We start from the raw sequence: 18,193 nt of genomic DNA on the forward strand, positions 1-18,193 counted from the left end.
CTTTGGAAGGTGATTAGGTCACAAGGGCAAAGCCCTCATCATTGAAATTAGTGATCTTGGTAAAGAGATGCCAGAGAACTAGCGAACCTCTTCTACCATGTAAGAATATATGAATGAATGAATACATGACAATAGAAAATTTGAAAAATACTGGTGAAAAATAATTCATAATCTTACTACAGAGATTTTGGGAAATATCTTTCTGATTAACTGATCTTGAGCATATGGCTTGAAAAATCACCAGTAGTAGGTATCATTTGGTATAGGGTGGACCACAGAAGGCCCACATTTGCCAGATCCCTGTCTTCTTACCACCTTGCAAAGGAGTGTACTTGTGGATAAATGTTTATATAGATATTTTTTATGTATATGCATAAAATTCAAAAGTTACAAAAGGGTAACCCAGTTCTCCTCACTAGAGGCAATCATTGTTACTGATATATTTTACCAATTTTATGAGCTGATTGTTATGGCCTGAATGTGTCTCCTAGAATTCTAGGTTTGTATTAGAGGAACAGAATCAACAGGAAGTATAATTATAAAAGGGGGATTTATTTTGTTGGCTTATGTAACCAGAAGCTGGATAATCCACAATGACTGTCTGCAGGCTGAAGCACTGGAAGAACCAGTAGCTGTGCAATCCAAGAGGCTGAAGCCCCAGAACAAGAGGGATCAACAGTGCTACCCTAGTCTGAGATCGAAGGCTACTGGAGAATCAGTGGCAGAATCTCTTTGGAAGAGTGAAGCAGCAAGAGTCCAATATCCTCAGACAATAGCAGCAGCAATCAAGAACCTGTTCAAGAAGCATTGAGCTTGCATCTGCTGCTGCTTCCTTGTTCTTCCAACTTTTATTCCATCCAAGCCATCATTATTGGACAGTGCTGCCCATGCTTAGGGAGGGTCTCCATTTCAATTGACTATCCTACATGTAATCATTCCTAGACACACCCTCACCAACACACCCATAAGACTCTTAATTGTCAGCACCTCTTAATCCGATCACGTTGACATTCAAATTGACTCTTGAAACTTTCAAAATATGATAATATTCAGAAATGCAATCTTCAAAGAGAGAAAGGTTTGTTTTCTTCTGCTTTTTCACTGAGCAGATGAGGATACCTGAAGGTGTCCTCTATAAAAACAAACTTTCAAGAGACACCAGCCCTACAGTGCTTTGATCTTAGACCTCTCAGCCTCTAGAACTGAAAAATTAATAGTTGCTCTTATCCAAACTCAAGCATTTTGATAAAGTAACACAAATGGATTGAGACAATAATTATTCCAAATATTTTTTATATTATTCTTAAGTCTTAGACAAAAGTTGCTATGAAAAATCTAATACCTGAGAGGGAAGGAAAAAAAAAGAGAAATGTGCTACAGTAGATGGGGTAGAGAGAGGTGATGGGAGGGGAGGGGAAGGGAGGGGAGTATAGGAAGGGCAGCAGAATACGACACTAGTATGGCAGTATGTATAATCGTGGCTGTATAACCAATGTAATCCTGCAATCTGTACACGTGGGAAAAATAGGAATTCATACCCCATTTGAATCAAATGTATGATATATGATATGTCAAGATCATTGTAACGTTTTGAACAACTAATAAAAAGAAAGAAATTTTTAAGCAAATGTAAGCATCATCACATTTATTTTCTTTATAAAATAAAATTTCTACTTAATATTAATTAGAATTGTTTACTGAACTACCAATTTCATGGAATGCCTTAATTAAAATTAAGCATAGAAATTATAAGTATATATTGGTGCTTATAATGTATTGTTTAAATAAAACAATATGAATAATAAGAAAAAAATACATTGTAAAAAAGTTGGGCCCAGGGAGGTCTGTGGGATGATGTGCTAGGTAGTATCTTGCTGACTGCAGGACCTCCATTGAATCCCACTCAGTCCCCTCCTCCCTCTGGACACAGCTAAGCCAGGGCTTAACCCAGGCCTGAAGCAATACTCCAAGGTCAGGGAAGCTCAAGAGTCACCCAGGGCATTCTGTCTTCCTGGGGTGAGTGACAACAAAGAGTGACCTCCTTTGACCCACTTGTGAGCAGCTCTCCCCAGAGAGGCTGACACTGCACCCAGCCCTCCTGCTTTCTCAGGGCTCCCTCATCACCTGTGAATCAGGAGACTGAGGCAGGAGGATCACAAGTTTAAGACCAGCCTCAAAAAAAAAAAAAAATTAAAAAGGATTGGAGATGCCCCTGGGTTCAATTCCCACTACAATTAATCAGTCAGCCAACCAATCTAATATCTAAAGAATAATATTGATTTAGCTTGAATTACCAATAAATTCACTTTTGAACTAGTGATTATTTTTAACACAAATTATAGTCTTAAGAAATATTTGTCCATTGTGGTGTTTTTGGTGTCTTCAGTGGGTTATAGTAGGCTTCTGGTTGGGTGTGGGGGAACAATCATATAATTTGGCATCTGCAAACTGACCCAAATTCTATCTTTGTTTTACAAATCATGTATCTCTTATGAGTAGCTAATTCAAACCCTAATTCTTCACATCTTTGACCCTTCCTTACTTTTAGCTGATGACCTTGCCTCCTCTTTATTGGGGAAAATAATTATAATCAAGATTTTCTCTCCAGATGTAGTGTTGCATACCTATAATCCCAGCAATTTAGGAGGCTGATACAGGAGGACCGAAAGTTCAAGACCAGTCTCAACAACTTAGCGAGGCCCTAAGCAACTTAGAAAGACTGTGTCTCAAATAAGTAAATAAATAAATAGGGCTGGGAATGTGACTTGGTGTTTAAGTGTCTTCAGTAACCCCCCCCCCCAAAAAAGGCAATAATATTTTCTCATAATAACATGCTCATTCCAAGCAGATGCATGTGTACTTTTTTAATTAGAGATTTATAATTACATATAGTGGTTGGGTTCATTCTGACAAAACTCATACTTGCATGGAATTTGTTTTTAGTTCATTCGATTTCAGATCCCCACCCTGTTTCCTCCAATCCTCCCTCCCCTTCCTCATTCTCCTTCTTCTACTCTTCTAAACTTACTTTCACTGGTCTATTTATATTTGATTGGTTCTTTTTACTTATACATAAAGGTAAAATTCTCAGTAGTATATTTATATATGCACATAACATGATTTTTGAGTATTTCATTATGTATTGCCTCCCCTTTCCTATCCCTCCACTCTGGCTCTCAGTTGTCTTCTATGTTACTGATCTTTATGATATCCTATCCTTTCTTCCCCCTTTTCTTTATTTTACTTTAGCTTCTGCCTAAGAGAAAACATTAAGCCTTTCATTTTCTGAGTTTGGCTAATTTCACTTAGCATGATATTCTCCATTTCCACCTATTTACTGGCAAATACCAGAATTTCATTCTTCTTAATGACTGAGTAGAACTTCCTTGTGTTTATATATCACAATTTCTTAATCCATCTATTGACAGGCACCTGGGTTGATTCCATAACTCCCCTATTGTGAATTGTGCTGCAAAAAACATTGAGGTGTTTGTATTGCTATAGTATGCTGACTTTAGATCTTTTGGGGAAATATCAGGGAGTAGGATACTTAGGTCATATGGTGGTTCCATCCTAGTTTTTTGAGGAATCTCCACACAGCTTTCCTTAGTGGTCAAACAAATCTGCAGTATAATGATGTATAAATGTACCTCTTTCCCCGTAGCCTTGCCAGAATTTATCATTGTTTGTATTCTTAATCATTGCCATTCTGATTGGAGTAAGATAAAAATCTTAGTTTTGATTTGCATTTCTCTGATTGCTAGAGATGCTGAACTGTTTTTCATATATTTGTTAGTTATTTGTGTTTGTTTCTTTTTTTCTTTTTTTCTTTTTCTTTTTTTTTCTTTCTTTTTTTTTCTATTAGGGATTAAACTCAAGAGCACTCAACACAACCCTATTTTGCATTTTATTTAGAAACAGGGTCTCACTGAGTTGCTTAGCGCCTCGCCATTGCTGAGGCTGGCTTTGAACTCGCGATCTTCCTGCCTCAGCCTCCTGAGCCCTTTGCTGTGCAGTAGCTTTTTAATTGGATGGCATCCGCTTATTGATTCTTGGTTTTATTTCTTGCACTTTAGGGATCTTGTTAAGAAAGTTGGTACCAGCACTTATATGATAGAGCACTATATTTTCTAACAGTTGGAAGATTTCTGGTCTAATTCCTAAGTCTTTGATTCATTTTGATTTGAGTTCTGTGCAGGGTGAGAGACAGGGGTCTAGTTTCATTTTTCTACATGTAGCTATCCAGTTTTCCAAGCATAATTTGTTAAAAAGGGTATCTTTTTTCCAAAATATATTTTTGGCACCTTTAACAAGTATCAGATTGCTGTAGATATGTGGATTTCTCTCTGTGTTTTCTGTTCTGTTCTGTTGGTCTTTTATTTTGATTACACCATGGTGTTTTTGTTAACTGCTCTGTATAATTTCAGATCAGGTATTGTGATGCCTTCTGCTTTGGTTTTTCTTGCTTAGGAAAAATGTTTTTCCCTCTGTCCTTATTCTGGTTTCTTATTCTTCCAAATGAATTTTTATTTATTTTTAAATTCTTTGAAGAAAGTCATTGATATTTTTATGGAGATTGCATTGAATCTGTACATAGATTTTGGTAGTATGGCCATTTTTGACAATATTAAATTAGCTTACCCAAGAACATGAGATGTCTTTCCATATTCTCTGGGCTTCTTCAATTTCTTTGTTTAATGTCTATAATTTTCATGGTAGAGCTCTTTTACTTCCGGCTAGATTAATTCCCATTTTTTTATGTTATTAAGAATGGGAAGTTTTCCTGAATTCTTTCTCAGCTGAATCACTATTGGAGTATAGGAAAACTATTGATTTATGGGTGTTGATCTTATATCCTGCTGCTTTGCTGCACTCATTTAAAAGTCTTCTGGTGGAGTTTTTTGGGATCTTCTAGATATAGTGTCCTTTCATCAGCAAACAGAGAAAGTTTGACTTCTTTTCCCTTTGTATCCCTTTGATTTCCTTTCCTTGCCTGATCACTTTGGCTAATGTTTCAAGGATTATATTCGATAGGAATGGTAAAAGGGACATCCTTGTCTTATTTCTGATTTTTGAGGAGATGCTTTTAGTTTTTCTCCATCAATATGATGTTGGCTTTGGGTTTATCATAAATTGTCTTTATGATGTTTAGGCAAATTCCTGTGATGTTTGAGTAGTTCCCTACCTTCTGTAGCATTTTTAACATGAGTGGCTGTTGGATTTCATCAAAGGCCTTTTCTGTCTCTATTGAGATGATCATGTGATGCTTGTCCATAATTCTGTTTAAGTGGTGTTTTAGTCAACTTTTCACTACTGTGACTAAAAGACCAGACACAAACAATTTTAGAGGAGGAAAGTTTATTTGGGGGCTCAGGATTTCAGAGGTCTCAGTCCAGAGACAGCCATCTCCATTCTTCAGGGCTTGAGGTGAGGCAGAACATCAGGGTAGAAGAGTGGCAGAGGGAAGCAGCCCATATGATGATGAGGAAGCAGAGAGGGAGACTTCTCTTACCAGATACAACATATATACCCAAAGGCATGGCCCCAGTGACCACTTCCTCCAGCCACACCTTACCCACCTTCAATCACAACTCAATTAATCCCATCAGGGAATTAATTTATTGATTGGGTTAAGGCTTTCATAACCCAATCATTTGTCTTCTAAGCCTTCTTGTATTATCTCCCACATGAGCTTTTGGGGAACAAATCACAGCCAAACCCTAATAAGTAGTGAGTTATGTTTACTGATTTGTGCATTTTGAACCAACCTAGCATACCTGGAATGAAACCCACCTGATCATCGTGTATTATCTTTTTGACATTTTTTTTAATGTGATTTGCTAATATTAGGGATTTTTGCATCTATGTTCATCAAGGACATGGGTCTGTAGGTTTTATTCCTTGATGATTCTTTATCTGGTTTTCGTATCAGGTTTATATTGGCTTCATAGACTGTATTTGGGAGTGTTCTCTCCTTTCAATTTTATGGAATAATTTGAGAAAGACTGGTGTTAGTTCTTCCATAAAAGTCTGATAGAACACAGCAAAGAATCCGTTCAGTTCTGGGCTTTTCTTTTCTTTCTTTCTTTTTTTTTTTTTTTTTGTATTTTTAGTTGTTGATGGACCTTTATTTTATTTATTTATATGTGGTGCTGAGATTTGAACCCAGGGCCTCACACATGCCAGACATGTGCTCTACCACTGAGCCATAACCCTAGCCCCATGGGCTTTTCTTTTTTGGAAGGCTTTTATTGATATTTCAATTTCATTACTTGATATTGGTCTGTTTAGATTTTCTATATCTTCCTGATTCAATTTGGGCAGGTCATATGTGTCTGGAAATTCATCAATATTTTCCAGTTTATTGAAGTATAAATTTTCAAATAGATTCTGATAATCCTCTGGATTTCAGAAGGGTCTGTGGTGATATCTCTTTTTTCATCTCTGATTGTGTTGATTTGGGTCTTCTCACTCTTTCTTTTGGTTACTTTGGCTAAGGGTTTGTCAATCTTGTTTATGTTTTCAAAGAACCAACTCTTTGTTGCATTGATTTTGACTCTGATTTTAATTATTTCCTGTCTTCTACTAATTTTGAAATTAGTTTGTTCTTTTTTTCCCCTAAGGCCTTGAGATAAAGCATAAGCCTGTTTATTTGGAAACTCTATTTTTTAATGTGGGCATTCATTGATATAAATTTTCCTCTTAGAACTGTTTGCATAACTCAAAGTGCATCAAAGACTTAAACATTAGAACAGAGATCCTGCACCTAATAGAAGAAACAGAAGGCCCAAATTTTCACCATGTCAGCCTAGGATCTGACTTCCTACAACACTCCTAAAGTAAGGAAATAGATTACACGTATGTTCAAAATTGACTTTCTACACTGGGGCTGACAGTTACTTCATCTTCTGTGTCTCCCACACTTAAACAGTGACCCATACTTGAGCCCTGATCCAGCTCCCAGCCCTTGAATATTAACTAGCTGTCAAGTGGCATGTTAATTATATAAGCCTGTTTCCATCAGAAAGTGGGCAGCATTTTTTCCTCATTATAATATATATCTATTATAGATGCAGATTTATTTTTCTTGCATGCCAAATTGTTATCTGCATGGTTATCTATAGCCTACTAAATACCTGTGTTCTTGTGTTCTTGGTATGTCCTTAAACATGCTTCTGACCTGAGAATTTGTTTATTGATAAATGAAGTAAAGTATTAAACTGATAATTTTTTTTGGCACTAGGGATTGAATCCAGTGGTGCTTAACCACTGAGCCACATCTCCAGTCCTTTTTATTTTTTATTTTGAGACAAGGTCTCAATAAGTTGCTTAGAGCCTTGCTTTTAGAGCCTCACTAAGTTGCTGAGGCTGGCTTTGAACTTGCAATCCTCCTGCATCAGCCTCGTGAGCCATGGGGATTATAAGCATGTAGCAACATGCCAAGCTAAACTAATATCATTGAGATTCACTGGTCTTACTATGTATCCCATCATCCAGAAGTAGATAAGGGATACATAGTAAGCTTAGAAGTAGAAGGTCCTTTGGGAGACTCAGCACTTAACTGAGAGATCTCCCCTTTTTTAGCTTCTCTCTGTGTTCCTCCTCAGTATTCTCCAAGGGACCCTCTTTCTCTGCTGCTAATCCTAAAATGAGTATTCATCACTGTTCTATACTGAATCTGTTTCTCACTTTTTTGATTCAGGGGTGATTTTAGATTTTCTCTACTTTCACAGTTTTAATTAATTCCTACACTTCTGACTCCCCCATTAATTTTTTTAGGACAGTTACCTCTCCTAAGCATCAACTAAAGTCTGAGTATTTCTACCTCAGTGTCTCAGTCAGTTTAAGCACAGGATGGATGAATCAAAACTCTGTAGCTTCCTCCTCTCACCTCCTCAAAACCCCTAAAATTGGCAAAATATTCCTTCATTGTATTCCCTATCACAGTGAATGGCGCCACAATTCACAAGTGTTGCTCCAGCCAATAAAGATACCACTTGTTGGGCTGGGGATGTAGCTCAGTTGGTAGAGTGCTTGCATTGCATGGGGATTTGATCCCCAGCACCACACAAAAAAACAAACAAACAAACAAAAAAAAACATACCACTTGTCATTTGCCTCTCTAATCTGCTTAACCAATCAGTCTTCAAGTCTTTCCATTTTAGCTTCTGAAATAATATTCTTTTTTTTTCTTTTTTCTTTTTTTTCTTTTTTTATTGGTTGTTCACAACATTACAAAGCTCTTGACATATCATATTTCATACATTAGATTGAAGTGTGTTATGAACTCCCAATTTTTACCCCAAATGCAGATTGCAGAATCATGTCTGTTACACATCCACAATTTTACATAATGCCCTATTAGTAACTGTTGTATTCTGCTACCTTTCCTATCCCCTACTATCCCCCCTCCCCTTCCCTCCCATCTTCTCTCTCTATCCCATCTACTGTAATTCATTTCTCTCCTTGTTTATTTTCCCATTCCCCTCACAACCTCTTATATATAATTTTGTATAGCAATGAGGGTCTCCCTTCATTTCCATGCAATTTTTCTTTTCTCTCCCTTTCCCTCCCATCTCATGTCTCTGTTTAATGTTAATCTTTTCTTCCTGCTCTTCCTCCCTGCTCTGTTCATAGTTGCTCTCATTATATCAAAGAAGACATTTGGTATTTGTTTTTTAGGGATTGGCTAGCTTCACTAAGCATAATCTGCTCTAGTGCCATCCATTTCCCTGCAAATTCCATGATTTTGTCATTTTTAGTGCTGTGTAGTACTCCATTGTGTATAAATGCCACATTTTTTTTATCCATTCATCTAATGAAGGGCATCTGGGTTGGTTCCACAGTCTAGCTATTGTGAATTGTGCTGCTATGAACATCGATGTGGCAGTATCCCTGTAGTACGCTCTTTTAAGGTCTTCAGGGAATAGTCTGAGAAGGGCAATAGCAGGGTCAAATGGTGGTTCCATTCCCAGCTTTCCCAGGAATCTCCATACTGCTTTCCAAATTGGCCACACCAATTTGCAGTACCACCAGCAATGCACAAGTGTACCCTTTTCTCCACATCCTCGCCAGCACTTGTTGTTGTTTGACTTCATAGTGGCTGCCAATCTTACTGGAGTGAGATGGTATCTTAGGGTGGTTTTGATTTGCATTTCTCTGACTGCTAGAGATGGTGAGCATTTTTTCATGTACTTGTTGATTGATTGTATATCCTCCTGTGAGAAGTGTCTGTTCAGGTCCTTGGCCCATTTGTTGATTGGATTATTTGTTATCTTATTGTCTAATTTTTTGAGTTCTTTGTATACTCTGGATATTATGGCTCTATCTGAAATGTGAGGAGTAAAAATTTGTTCCCATGATGTAGACTCCCTATTTACCTCTCTTATTGTTTCTCTTGCTGAGAAAAAACTTTTTAGTTTAAGTAAGTCCCATTTGTTGATTCTTGTTATTAATTCTTGTGCTATGGGTGTCCTATTAAGGAATTTGGAGCCCGACCGCACAATATGTAGATCGTAGCCAACTTTTTCTTCTATCAGACACACAGTCTCTGATTTGATATCAAGGTCCTTGATCCATTTTGAGTTAACTTTTGTGCATGGTGAGAGGAGGGGATTCAGTTTAATTTTGTTGCATATGGATTTCCAGTTTTCCCAACACCATTTGTTGAAGATGCTATCCTTCCTCCATTGCATGCTTTTAGCCCCTTTATCAAATATAAGAAAGTTGTAACTTTGTGGATTGGTTTCTGTGTCCTCTATTCTGTACCATTGGTCCACCCGCCTCTTTTGGTACCAGTACCATGCTGCTTTTGTCACTATTGCTCTGTAATATAGTTTGAAATCTGGTATCGCTATACCGCCTGATTCACACTTCCTGCCTAGAGTTGCTTTTGCTATTCTGGGTCTTTTATTTTTCCATATGAATTTCATGATTCCTTTATCTATTTCTACACGAAATGCTGTTGGGATTTTGATTGGCATTGCATTAAACCTATAGAGAACTTTTGGTAATATCGCCATTTTGATAATGTTAGTTCTGCCTACCCATGAACAGGGTATATTTTTCCATCTTCTAAGATCTTCTTCTACTTCTCTCTTTAGGGTTCTGTAGTTTTCATTGTATAAATCTTTCACCTCTTTTGTTAGGTTGATTCCCAAGCATTTTATTTTTTTTGAGGATATTGTGAATGGAGTGTTTTTCCTCATTTCCGTTTCAGAAGTTTTGTTGCTGATATACAGAAATGCCTTTGATTTATGCATGTTGATTTTATATCCTGCCACTTTGCTGAATTCATTTATTAGTTCTAGTAGTTTCGTTGTAGACCCTTTTGGGTCTTCTAGGTATAGAATCATGTCTTCCGCAAATAGTGATAATTTAAGTTCTTTTTTTCCTATTTTTATGCCTTTAATTTCTTTCATCTGTCTAATTGCTCTGGCCAGTGTTTCAAGAACTATATTGAATAGAAGTGGTGATAGAGGGCATCCCTGTCTTGTTCCAGATTTTAGAGGGAATGCCTTCAACTTTTCTCCATTCAGAATGATGCTAGCCTGAGGCTTAGCATAGATAGCTTTTACAATGTCAAGGTAAGTTCCTGTTATCCCTAGTTTTTCTAATGTTTTGAACATAAAGGGATGCTGTCCTTTGTCGAATGCTTTTTCTGCGTCTATTGAGATGATCATATGGTTCATATCTTTAAGTCTATTGATGTGGTGAATAACATTTATTGATTTCCGTATATTGAACCATCCTTGCATCCCATGGATGAATCCTACTTGATCATGGTGCACAATTTTTTTGATGTGTTTTTGTATTCGATTCGCCAGAATTTTATTGAGGATTTTTGCATCTAGGTTCATTAGAGATATTGGTCTGTAGTTTTCTGTGGGGAGCCATTCTGACACGTGATTGGGTGACTCCCGTTAAGGGCCTGAGGCACTCTGGCTGTGTCGGAGTTATCCCGACCCTTTCCTGATGAGAGAGCCCATCCGTGTGGGGGTGTGCGTAACCACTGACCCTGGAGACCCAATCACTGACCCTGACCTTGGAGTGCAGCCCCCCCTCAACCTTCATTGGATGGAATTCTCCCCTGAATCTCTTGTCCCCCCAAATAAAAGGCTACTCCCCGGCGTGTTCGCTCTCTCTCTCTCCTGCTAGCCCAGAGTAATCCTCGCTGCCCTGCTGAGCGGCTTGAGGAGGGAAACAGAGAGGCGAGCCGTCTTGGACCTAGCATTAAAATAAGGTACTGTCTGTGTGTTTTATTTTGATCTCTTCTAACTAACTGAATGCCAGAACCTCATTAATGAAACCACTGCGCAGGCCGCGTGGTAGAATTGGCGCCCAACGTGGGGCATTCTGAATTAGTTAGATTGAGTGGGAGCGCACGCTAAAAAGATTAAGGGAAAGAGAAAATAAAGGAAAGTAAGGAATAAAGAATAAAGAAAAGGAAGAGGTGACATTTGGGTCACAAAAGTAATAAAGAGGATAAGGAAAATAAGAAATAAGATAAGAGAAAGGAAGAAGTGACATTTGGGTCACAAAAGTACCGGGAGATATTGAAGGAAAGAGACGTTAATTTACTTAAAATGGGAAATTCTACTTCTTCGGATAAGGAAATGTATCTAACTATTTTAGACAGTATAATTAATCAGAAAGAAAAACAGATAAAGAAAACTCAGTTATTGCAATTCTTAAAGATTGTAGGTGAATATTGTCCTTGGTTTTGTGACCAAGAGTCTCCAAATTTACTTACTTGGGAGAAATTAGGAAGAAAGTTACAGAGAGTTTGTCTTTCTACTGAAATACCTGGAGGTATAGAGAATATACAGAAAACTTGGACGGCCCTAGAAGTTTGTCTCTTTGAATACATGGACCAGAGTCCATGGCCGCCAGAAGACCTTCTGAGAGGTATTCAAAGAGCCATTAGGTCTATTCAAATGGAAAATCAGCCTGAAGCTAAATTAATTTCCTTTCCTTTGAGCCGTTTTAAAACAAAAGCGCTAGGAGCTAAAACAAAGGTTAGAATTGTGCAAGCTAGCCCGCAGACAGATTGTACAGAACAGCATGATAAAGAAGAAACATCTCAAATCTTGGAGAGCCCTCCAGAAGTGGTAAACAATCTTCCTGGAGAGGAAAATACAAAGGAAACTCCTAGTGGGGCTCAGGTTTCTTCTCTGCCACGTGAGTTAGAAACCCAAATTCCAAATGGCGATAATACAGAGTCTGATAGCAGCTCACAGTCTGAGGAAGAAGAATTAGACATAGAAACTCAGGACTTAGAGAGAAATTTTAATAGATTGCATTTAGCACCACCTGCCTAAGCTTTTAAAATTCGGCCGATACCTGCTAGAAGGACCAAATTTAACAGGTGTGCTAAATTAAAGATGACTTTTCTTACCCCAGTTCAGCAAGGTATAAGAAAGGCTCAAGAAATGGGAGAGGATACTACTGGTTTTCACCTCTTTCCAGTTTTTGAGCAAACTAATGAACAAGATCAGAGAGTTAAAGTTCATGCTGTAATCCCTTTTAAAACTATCAAGGAATTGAAAAATGCATGTGAAACGTACGGCCCAAATTCGCCTTTTGTTCAGAGTCTGATAGAAAATATTTGCTCACAACCCCTTCCTCCTAGTGATTGGATTTTTTTAGCCAGATCTTGTCTGAGCGGGGGAGATTACTTGCTTTGGAAAACTTACTGGACTGATTTTTGTAATGAACAAGCAGAAAGGAACAGGAGACAGGGCATAGAAATGCCAGTAACGATGTTTTTAGGGACTGAAGATTTTGCTGATTTAGAAAGACAGTTAAATTATGATTTTGTAGTGTACAATCAAATAACTGATTGTGCAAAATGTGCCTGGAGGCAAATTGTCCCCAAGGACCAGTCCAATTTAGTTCTTACCAAAATCAGACAAGGTGCCAGTGAGACTTATTCAGATTTCGTAGCCCGACTATATCAGGCTGCGAACAGGTCCATCGGGGACCCAGGAGCTAGCGAATTTATTGTTAGGCAATTGGCTTTTGAGAACGCAAACAAAATTTGCCAGGATGTTCTCCGTCCCCATCGTAAAAAAGGAACAATTTCTGAGTATATTCGCTTGTGTTCTGACTTAGATTCCACTCAGTTGCAAACGGTGGCCTTAGCAACAGTATTAAAGGAAACTTTGGGGCCACAAAATTCAGTTCAGAAGTCCCACGGCAAGTGTTACGTTTGCGGAAAACCCGGTCATTTCGCCCGCGAATGTCGCCAACGCAATTTTAGGTTTAGGGCTCCATCTACTGGCGATAATAGATATTGCAGGACTCGGCGCCACGTGGTTGATTCGGGTGGCGCGGATGAGCCCGCCTTCTTGCCACAAGTATTTCCTCCTAGCGAGGGGACAAAAAACTTCCGTTCGGCCCCTCCCCGGGCCCAGAAACAATATGGGGAGACGTCGCACAGTGTGACGTCACTAGCGGCGCCGACCAGGACAGTCCGCGATTTTTACCGGAAGAGAGACATGGATCACAGACAGTTTTCTTAGGACCTTCAGAGACAGTTGAATTAGATCCTGAAACGGGACCAACACAAATCCCTACTGGGATTTTCGGGCCGCTTCCTGAGAATACTGTAGGTTTAATTTTGGGGCGTAATAATTTAAAGGGAGCTATTGAAGTAATACCTGGTGTGATAGATTCAGAATTTAAAGGGCAATTATATGTTACTGTAAGATCCAATTATGCCCTAAGACTCACCCCAAAGGATATTTTTGCTCAATTAATATTATTGCCTTGTGTCTCAGAAAGGCACCTGCCGGCAGATTCAGTTTCTAAACCGCCGGACAAAATATATTGGTCCCAGTTAGTGCGACAAGAACGCCCTTTATTAAAACTTAGAATTAATAATAAAAATTTCCTAGGAATAATTGACACAGGGGCTGATAGCTCAATATTGTCCAGCCGGTTTTGGCCCAGGACATGGCCTTTACATACAGCATCAGCTAACCTAGAAGGAATAGGACAAATTTCACAGCCTGCTCAAAGTGCCAACTATCTCCATTGGGAAGATTCTGATGGGAACAGTGGAATATTTAAGCCTTATGTGTTAGAGTCTTTACCAGCTAATCTATGGGGAAGAGATATATTAGCCAAAATGGGACTACTACTAGTTACCCCAAATTCTATAAGGTCAGTTGAGGAAGTTAACCAGAGGTATTTTCCTGGAGATGATAGGGAAACCTTTCAGGAAGAATATCTGTTTACAAGTCAGTCTCCACGACAAGGATTAGTAAATACTTCAGGCCAAAATTTTTACTAGGGGCACTGAGTACTTCCCCGATCCTTAAGACAGCTGAAAAAGTCACATGGCTCACAGAAGAGCCTATTTGGATTTCTCAGTGGCCCATCTCAGGGGAAAAACTTAAAATAATTCATAGATTGGTTGAAGAACAACTTCAGGCTGGTCATATTGAACCAACACTTAGCCCTTGGAATACACCTATTTTTGTTATTAAGAAAAAGTCAGGAAATTGGAGATTACTACAGGATTTAAGGGCAATAAACCAGGCAATTCAGCCTATGGGATCATTACAGCCAGGACTTCCCTCCCCCACAGCCATTCCTTTAAATTATAGCTTGATGGTAATAGATTTAAAGGACTGTTTTTTCTCTATAAGGTTACATCCTGAAGATTGTGAAAAATTTGCTTTCACTGTCCCAGCAGTTAATTTTAAGGAACCTGTTAAAAGATACTGCTGGAAAGTTCTTCCTCAGGGAATGCGTAATAGCCCTACACTGTGTCAAAAATATGTTGATCAGGCAATAGATCCCATTAGAAATAGCTTCCCTGATGCATACATTATTCATTTTATGGATGATATACTATTGGCTCATATTAATTCAGAAGTACTTTCAGAAATTTTTACTCAGTTAGAGACTTCACTTACAACTATGGGTTTATGTATAGCTCCTCAAAAAATTCAAAAGGTATCTCCTTTTCAATATCTAGGTCAGATAATTCAAGGGAGTACAATCCGTCCTCAAAATCTTCAGATAAGAGTTAAGGAGTTACATACCCTTAATGATTTTCAAAAATTATTAGGAGATATTAACTGGCTAAGACCATCTTTAAAGTTAACTACTTCTGAGTTAAGTCCTTTATTTCAGATATTACAAGGAAATCCTTCTCCAACCTCTCCACGTCAACTAACTCTAAAAGCCAAGGCAGCCTTAAGGAAAGTGGAAATTGCAATTAAAAATGCACAGCTTACTAGAATAGATCCTAAAGAAATAATGTATTTATTAATATTTCCAACTGAGCATACCCCAACAGGAGCCATATGGCAAAAATTAGGAGTTATTGAATGGATTTACTTATCTCATTCCCCTCAAAAAACATTAATTCCTTTTCATGATTCTATAGCTCAATTAGTAATTAAGGGTAGAACTAGGATTTTACAATTAATTGGATCTGAGCCTGATATCATAATTATTCCATTTTCTGTTCAACAGACTAATTGGCTTTTTCAAACTTCTAGTTCATGGCAGATAGCTTTTGCAGATTTTCCTGGCCAGATAGATAGCCATTATCCTCGTGATAAGATTGTACAATTTGCATCATTAACGTCACTTATTTTTCCAAAGATTGTACTTTCCCATCCAATAGAGGGAGCTTTATCGGTGTTCACAGATGGTTCCAGCTCTGGTAAGGCAGGTTTCTTCAGCCGTGTTCACACAGAGGTAATACAAACTTCTTATACTTCAGCTCAAAGGGCAGAACTTCAAGCCCTGATTTTGGCCTTAGATTATTTTTCAAATGAGCCTATTAATATCTATTCTGACAGCTTATATGCAGTCAGAGTTACCAAAAATATTGAAACCTCAGTTATTGGGTTTACTTCATCACAGGAGTTATTTGAATTATTTCATAATTTACAAAAGACAGTGCTAATGAGGAAGTACCCATGTTTTATTACACACATCCGTGCACATGCTGACCTCCCTGGACCTTTGGTTGCAGGTAATGATAATATTGATAAATTAGTAGCTTTTTGTCAACAGATGTCTTCATATGACTGTGCCCTAGCTTCCCATTCCTTGCATCATCAAAATGCTTCTAGCTTACGTAAAAAATTCAGTATTACCAGAGAACAGGCTCGTCAGATTGTAAGCCAATGCCCTAAGTGTGTTATTTACACTCCATCTCTGCCATCAGGGGTAAATCCCCGTGGTTTAAAACCAAATCAAATATGGCAAATGGATGTAACTCATATTCCTCAATTTGGTAAGCAATGTTATATACATGTCATAGTGGACACTTATTCTAGATTTATTTTTGCCACAGCACGTACTAAGGAAAATACTCAACATGTAATTTCTCATTGCTTAGCAGCTTTTTCCGTTTTAGGGTGTCCTATGCAGATTAAAACAGATAATGCTCCAGCTTATGTAAGCTCTGCTTTTCAACAATTTTGCCAAGAGTTTCAAATTAATCATAAAACAGGAATTCCTTATAACCCCCAAGGTCAAGCCATTGTAGAACGAGCTCATTTATCTATTAAACTTCAATTACAAAAATTAAAAAGGGGGAATAAGATAATGACTCCCCAAAATAGCCTTAATCATGCCTTATTTGTTTTAAATTTTTTAAACTGTGACACAAAAGGTCACACTGCTGCTGAGAGGCAAATGTCTCCCTCGGTGACAGGCCCTTTAGGCAGAGTTCTATGGAAAGATTTACAGACTGGTCAGTGGAAGGGCCCAGATCCGGTAATATCATGGGGCCGAGGGCATGCTTGTATTTTTCCACAAGGTGCTTTTCGTCCTATCTGGGTGCCTGAACGTGCTATCAGACATGGAGGAAATAGAACCCAGACTCAAGCGACTGAGGATTGACCCGGAGGAGCCACAACCCAGAAGGAGGAGATATCAGAAAAAGATGAAGAAAGACCAGATTGAACCAGCCGAGAAGCTGATTTCATGGAAAGATGTGAAGAAACTGACAACCCAGGCTTCCCAAATACTTCGACGCCTAGGAAAGAACAGGACCCCAGTCTTGATGGTAGCGACAGTAATTGCCCTACTGGGCTGTCAGGTAAAAGGGAATCAAGTAGACACTTATTGGACATATTTCCCAGATCCACCCCTGGTACACCCAGCTGTGTGGACTGGAGAATCTATTCCAGTATTTACTAATGACTCATTCATGATGGGAGGATTTACAGATACTCATATTACTCCCAATCATGTGACTAGATTTAATTATTCTGGCTACAGTGCCCAATTACCTTTATGTTGGTCACATGATAAACATGCTGGCTGTCTGAAAATATCATTTGAAGAAAAGACAGCGATTGGGAAACCTAGACTGACAAATAATTCTATTTATGGAGACTTAAAACCTAATACTAGATCAGTAATTAAGATGGGACTTTCCCATAACAAGCCAGTCATTTCTGCAAAACCTCCACCGGTACCCCACTGTCCAAATAGTTCTATAATTGAAATTGGCACCTTTCCTAAACGGATGGATTGTGTAAATACCTTTCCTGTACAACATAAGGTGTCTAAAGCTAGTGGGTATATTTTAGACTGGTCTCCAAAAATTGATAAGAGACAATTACGAAGAAATTCTGCTATGACACCTGCAGGATTTGTTAGTAATATTTTGACTTATAGTGAAGGAGGCATTCAAAGAGATATTTGGCGTTTAATTGCTGCCTCAGAATATTTACATTTTACAGATAAACCTTTACCAAAATTTGTCGGCAAGAACTGTAAAGAGGGATCTTGCTATGGCTTAAGAGCCTGTGTCCAATCTCCTTATGTTTTAATTATTGGAAATATAAAAGTTAAATGGATAGATGACAGATATTTTGTTACTTGTAATAAGTGCAACCTAACCAATTGTATTTCTAGGTATAATGGAGGAAAAGGAGTGCTGATACTTCATCAGCCCTCTTTTGTTTTATTACCTGCTAATATTTCAGAGCCATGGTATGCTGATGCTGGTTTACAAGTTTTACAGCAGATTCATGCCCAGCTAACAAGACCTAAACGTGCTATTGGAGTCATAATTGTTGGTGTCTTAGCACTGGTCTCATTTATTGCCTCAACCGTCTCTGCATCTCTGACATTGTCTCAGAATATTCAGCATGCAAAATTTCTTAATAATTTAGCTCAAAATACTTCCAAGGCTCTGCGTAATCAGGTAAAT

The 18,193-nt window shown here is 38.2% G+C and overlaps 1 protein-coding gene across 2 annotated transcripts in view; it reads left to right on the plus strand.

Moving 5' to 3' along the window:
- Positions 1–18,193, plus strand: part of LOC308653796 (uncharacterized protein) — a gene marked incomplete at its 5' end in the record, with an annotated part of 129,382 nt that overhangs the window by 23,730 nt on the left and 87,459 nt on the right. Inside the window, one exon of one of the 2 annotated variants that reach the window (XM_081302471.1) lies at positions 608–847. The exons of the other annotated variant lie outside the window; for it this stretch is intronic. Within the exon in view, the coding sequence (XP_081158597.1) occupies positions 608–811 (204 nt within the window). The 3' untranslated portion in view covers positions 812–847. Of the gene's footprint in view, positions 1–607; positions 848–18,193 lie in introns of those variants that run through there. 2 annotated transcript variants of the gene reach the window in all.

This window comes from Spermophilus citellus (assembly GCF_964194105.1).
Source record: "Spermophilus citellus genome assembly, chromosome: 7".
NCBI classification, from domain to species: Eukaryota; Metazoa; Chordata; class Mammalia; order Rodentia; family Sciuridae; genus Spermophilus; species Spermophilus citellus.